Source organism: Phodopus roborovskii, unplaced genomic scaffold (assembly GCF_943737965.1).
Source record: "Phodopus roborovskii unplaced genomic scaffold, PHOROB, whole genome shotgun sequence".
NCBI lineage: Eukaryota > Metazoa > Chordata > Mammalia > Rodentia > Cricetidae > Phodopus > Phodopus roborovskii.
In genome coordinates, this window is record NW_026126663.1 from 225,584 (window position 1) to 231,595 (window position 6,012).

General features: G+C 51.3%; 1 protein-coding gene across 1 annotated transcript; it reads right to left on the reverse strand.

The window, feature by feature from the left end:
• Nucleotides 1–377: 377 nt before the first annotated feature.
• Nucleotides 378–5,812, reverse strand: LOC127214112 (uncharacterized). The gene is given in 5 exon segments (XM_051174443.1): nucleotides 378–2,486; nucleotides 2,489–2,958; nucleotides 2,961–3,273; nucleotides 3,435–4,735; nucleotides 4,738–5,812. Coding segments are annotated over 5 exon segments (5,268 nt in total).
• Nucleotides 5,813–6,012: the final 200 nt, after the last annotated feature.

Consider the following 6,012-nt stretch of genomic DNA (forward strand, 5'->3'; position numbering starts at 1 on the left):
ATATCCCCCACATCGGTAGGCTGTGGCTCGATCTCTATTATCTCAGGGGCAAACATAAAAACCAGTTTGGGCTAATTTGCATCTAGCGGTGGGGCTGCTGCATCCATGGGCCGTCATCTGTTGGGGTCTGGCTCCCATGTATGATGATTGTAAGTTATGGGGACCCATAGTTGGGATAACCCAAGTGTCCAGGCCGGCAGCCAGTTGGCAAAAGTCGGGGGTGAATGTAGGCCACCAGGTGTTAAGCGCATGGTTGCCCTGAATTTCCCAAACAACCTCCCAGCTCTGGGACCAAACTTGCCATGTCAAAGAGTACACTTGGTGAGGGCTTCCTTCCTGCATCACAATTCCTAGTCCCAACAAGGCCCATAAAATGGTTAAGGGGCCCCACGGGTAAGTCTTAGCTTTAGCGGGTTTTGGGTGTGCTGAATTCTCCATGGTGAGGTCGTGGTCAGGTTCTTCTCTCCCGTGGTGTGGTCGGCCTTGACGTGGGAAGTGTGGATTCAGGCTGCGATGCCGTCAACCTTTAGTGCCGTCAGGGTAGTCAAGAGGACAGTGTATGGTCCTTTCCACCGGGGTTCCAGGTTCTTAGTCTGGTGTCTGCGTACCCATACAGTGTCTCCTATCTGGTAGGAGTGTGGTACCACCGGCTTATCTAGCTGCTCCCGATAGGCTGCTGCAAGTGGTTTCCAGACTTCTCTCTGGACAATCTGTAATGCCTGCAAATGAGCTTCCAGAGAATGACTATTAGCAAAATCAGCAATGTTGGAATCCAAGAAATTCATAAATGGGGGCGGGGCCCCATATAATATTTCAAATGGGGTGAGTCCATGTGGGCCCGGCGTGTTTCGGGCCCTGTATAAGGCTAAAGGCAGGAGGAGCACCCAGTCTCTAGAGACAGTTGCAAGCGTTAATTTAGACAAAGTCTCCTTAATTGTTCTATTCATGCACTCTACCTATCCTGAACTTTGGTGTCTGTATGCACAATGTAATTTCCAATCAATGCCCAAAAGCTTAGCCACCAACTGACTTACCTGGGAGACGAAGGTGGGCCCATTGTCAGTACCCAGGATCTGGGGCATCCCATACCTGGGGAAGATTTCTTCCAAGAGTTTCTTGGTCACAGTCTTTGCCATTTCATGTTTTGTGGGGAAAGCTTCTACCCATCCAGAGAAGGTGTCTATGAACACCAGTAGGTATCTGTATCCATATAATCCAGGCTTTACCTCTGTGAAATCGATTTCCCAATGGGTACCGGGACGGTGTCCTCGAACTCGGATCCCTGGTTCGAGCTTAGTCCTGCCTGCATTTACCTGGGCGCAGGCTTTGCATTCATCAGTTACTTTTTGTATGGCCCCGTCTCTATTTAGGAGGTATTGTCACATCTCCTGGCATTCTAGGAGAGTCTTCATCTTTTTGGGGCTCAGATGGGTTAGTTTATGTAAACAGTCTATCAGTTCGTAGGTTTGTCTCATGGGTCTAACGATTGTTCCTTTGAAAATCCAATGTCCCTTTTTGGGGTCATAAGTGGCCCCCATTTTCTTTAGGAGATTTATGTCCTCTTGGCTATATGACAGGGAGCGTCTGAGTCCCTGATTCTCCCCTGGGCACGTCAAAGGAAGGGCTCAGGTGGTGCTGAGGGAGTTTAGAGCAGCCTCCCTTGCAGCTGTGTCTGCTAGTCGGTTCCCTTTTGCCTCCGGGCTATTGCCTCTTTGATGGCCAGGGCAATGCATAATGCTCAATTTCTGAGGCAGAAACAAGGCTTTTAGCAGTGCCAGGATCTCAGCCTTGTTTTTAATTTCTTTTCCTTCTGAAGTTAATAGTCCTTGCCTCTGGTAAATTTCCCCATGTATGTGGGCAGTGGCAAAGGTGTATCGGCTATCTGTATAGACGTTCAGTCTCTTACCTTCTGCCATCTGAAGGGCCTGGGTTAGCACGATGAGCTCAGCTCTCTGGGCTGAGGTGCCTGCAGGAAGGGCTTTTGCCCAGACTACCTCCGTCTCTGTGGTCATGGCTGCTCCCGCCTTCCGCTCCCTGCTCACCAGGATGCTGCTGCCGTCCGTGTACCAGGTGTAGTCTACATCTCGGAGGGGTTGATCCCTCAGGTCTGGTCTGGTCCCGTGCATTTCTGCAAGGATCTGGAGACAGTCATGCAGTTCTGGCTTTCCCAGCAGGGGGAGCAGAGTGGCGGGGTTAAGTGCAACCACTGGACTGAATTGGACTCGGTCCGCATCCAGGAGCATGGCCTGGTAATGAGTCATGCGGGCGTTGGAGAGCCAGCAGTCTGGAGGTTGTCTAATCAAGGCTTCTACTGCATGGGGTGCTAGGATAGTTAAAGGCTGACCCAGAGTTAATTTGCCGGCATCCTTGACAAGGACTGCAATGGCTTCTATCATTCGCAAGCAGGGTGGCCAGCCTGACGCTACTGGATCAAGTTTCTTGGATAAGTAAGCTATTGGACGCTTCCAGGGGCCCAGTCTCTGAGTGTGAGTATTCCTTTAGCATAGCCCTGCCATTTGTCCACAAACAATTTGAAGGGTTTGGTGGTATCAGGGAGGCCCAACGCTGGGGAGGCCAGCAAGGCCTTTGTAATATCCTGGAATGCCTTCTGTTGTTCCTCTCCCCAATTAAACAGAGTCCCTTGTTTGGTGAGAGGGTATAGGGGTGCAGCCATCTCCGCAAACCCTGGAATCCAGAGGCGGCAGAACCCTGCAGTCCCCAGAAACTCCCGCAGCTGGCGGGGATTTTTAGGGGCAGGGATGTCAGTAATAGTCTGTTTACGTGCCTCAGTCAGCCATCTCTGTCCATCCCTTAATTGATAGCCTAGGTAGATGACCTCTTTTTGGCATATTTGGGCCTTCTTTGTGGATGCCTGATATCCTAATTGTCCTAGTGTCTGCAAGAGGGCTTCTGTGCCCTCCCTGCACTCCTGTTCTGATTCTGCCGCCAGCATCAGACATATTGGAGCAGTAACAGGGTAGGATGCTGCACCCTGAAATCTGCCAGATCTTGATGCAAAGCCTCGTCAAAGAGGGTTGGGCTGTTCTTGAACCCTTGGGGAAGCCTGGTCCAAGTTAATTGGCCTGAGAGCCCAAGATCTGGTTCCTTCCATTCAAAGTCAAACAGAGATTGACTCACAGGATGCAGCTGTAGGCAGAAGAAAGCATCCTTTAAATCAAATACAGTGTACCAAGTGTGGGAAGGTGGCAGTGTGCTCAGTAGAGTATAAGGGTTGGGGACCGTAGGGTATATGTCTTCTACCCTCTTGTTGACCTCTCTTAAATCCTGCACTGGCCGATAATCCCCAGTACCAGGTTTCTTTACCGGCAGTAGGGGAGTATTCCAGTGTACCAAGTGTGGGAAGGTGGCAGTGTGCTCAGTAGAGTATAAGGGTTGGGGACCGTAGGGTATATGTCTTCTACCCTCTTGTTGACCTCTCTTAAATCCTTCACTGGCCGAAAATCCCCAGTACCAGGTTTCTTTACCAGCAGTAGGGGAGTATTCCAGGTTGAGCGACAGGGGGTGAGGATGCCCTGGTCCAGCAGCCTCCTTATATGAGGTTTTATTCCCTGATATGCCTCATAAGACATGGGGTATTGCTTAATGGAGACGGGGGCAGCTGTAGCCTTTAGTTGTATTATGAGCGGAGGATGTCGCAGTACTAATCGCATTCCCCCAGTCTCGGCCCATGCCAGTGGGAATTTATCAAGCCAAGAAGTCATGTCAGGTCCCTGGGGTCTTTGAGTTTCATAAAGTCTATATTCATCTTCCAGATGCAGTGTGAGAATCTGGAGGGGGGCCCCTTTGGGGCCCATTATGTTAGCCCCTCTATCTTCAAAGTGAATTTGAGCCTTTAATTTAGTGAGGAGGTCTCTTCCTAATAGTGGATAAGGGCAATCCGGGACATGCAGAAAAGAATGTGTCACCTTACCAGTAGCCAGCTGTACTTTTCGATCCTTCGTCCATCGGTATCTCTTACCACCTGTAGCTCCTTGGACCCAGGCCGATCGGAAACTGAGTGGTCCCAAAGTATGGGTTAGGACTGAGTGCTGGGCTCTGGTATCTACTAGGAAGGTGACTGGTTGCCCCCCAACATTGAGAGTTATCCTGGGCTGGGGGGGGGGCTCCTGGCCTCGACTGTCCTAATCCTCCAGGGTCAGAAGGGAGGTCGGGGGCCTGGGCTTCTTCGGCCCCCTGGGTCGCTTTGGACAGTCCTTTACCCAGTGTCCCCATTCCTTGCAATAGACACATTGGACCTTCTCCACTCGGGGTCCCTTCCAGTCTCCCCCTGTCTTAAGTCCTTTTCTATCCTGACCTGAAACGACGGTGGCCAGCAGTTTGCTAAATTCTTTGTTCCGTTTCCGTTCCCTAGCATTCTCTCTCTCCTCAGCTCCCTTTCTAAATCTCTCCTCTCTCTGTTCTGACTCCTTACACGGCTGTTCCTCTCTTTCCTCAATTGTCTCTCTCTTATTAAAGATGCATTCTGCTTCTTTTAATAAATCCTGTAGGGAGCTTTCCTTGAGGTTATCAAGCCTCTCTAATTTTTTTCTGATATCAGGAGCTCATTGCCAAATAAAAGTCATAGAGACATTGGTAGCCTGTCCTGGATCCTCTGGATCATAGGGAGTATACATACGATAGGCTTCTTTAAGTCTTTCTAAAAATGCTGACGGAGTTTCCTCCGAGCCCTGTATGACCTGCTTTACCTGGGCCAAATTGGTGGGGTGGTGTGCTGCCCGTGGAGACCCGCTATGAGCAACTGGTGATAGAGGCGCAGGTGGTTCCTACCTTCAACCGTAGTGAAATCCCAACCAGGGCGTTCCAAGGGGAAGGCAGCATCAATTTCATTAGGCAATAGCGTGGGGCGGCCATTTTCACCGGGAACGTCTTTCTGAGCCTCGAGGAAGACCCGCTGTTTCTCTTCAGAGGTCAGCAGGGCCTGCAGCAACTGCTGGCAATCATCCCAGGTGGGTTGATGAGTATCTAGAATGGACTCGATCAAAGAGGTTAGGGTGGTGGGGTCTTTGGAAAAGGAAGGGTTATTATTTTTCCAATTATAGAGGTCAGAGGCCGAAAAGGGCCAATACTGGGGTTGGCCGTTTGGCCATGTCCGGAGTGGGAGAGCGTGAGAAGTGGAATCTGGCGGGGGCTCCCGCCGACCTCTCAGTCGCCAGGCCATCGGCGAAGGGGCAGGCGCTTCCGGGGTCGGGGGTCGCTCGGGAGGCCCCGGACCTGCAGCCGCAGCTTCTCCTTGTTGTTCAGGTCCCGGACCCTGGTATGGGTGAGGTTCATCAGAGAGTAAGTCAATAAGAGGAGAGTCAGGACTGGGCGGTAACACCTCAGTGGGTGCTCTTTTGGACTTCTCCTTGACTGCCTTAGAGCTTCCCAAAGGTTTCCTTGTCACTGTACTCTTTGTGAGGGTGGGATAAAGGGAGGATGTGGTCGGGGTGGTAAGAGGAGGGGGAGGTAAGGAAGGAGTGGTAGGAGTCAGGGAAGGACGTGCGGGGGTTGTGAAAGGCTTAACCCAAGGTGGAGGGTCAGAAGCCAAGGCTTCCCAGGTGACGATGTAGGCAACCTGGTCCGGGTGGCCATGTGGCCCTGGATCCATCACTCTGGCTTTCACCTGTGAAATAGTATCAAGGTTAAATGTTCCGTCTTGCGGCCAGGCAACATTAAAGGTTGGCCACTTGGACTAGCAGAGAGTAATCCATTTCTTCTTTCGGACATCCAATGACTGGTTGTTGGCTGTGTCTTGGATGTCGCCCCAGTGCTGGAGAGTGAGACTTAAGGGGGTTGTTATAGACTGTCCCATCCCTTCAGAGAGGAGGGTGTCAAAGATAATGCCACCAAACAAGAGACAGAGACAAACACAAAACAGATGCGCAGCGCGGCTCCGGCATAAAATCGAAAGCAAAAATACAGACAGAGACTCTGAAGAGGGTCCGGATCCCTCGTCTCCCAGAAGAACCACATGCCCCTCGGAAGAGGGCTGTGCCCCAACGAGTCCCACTC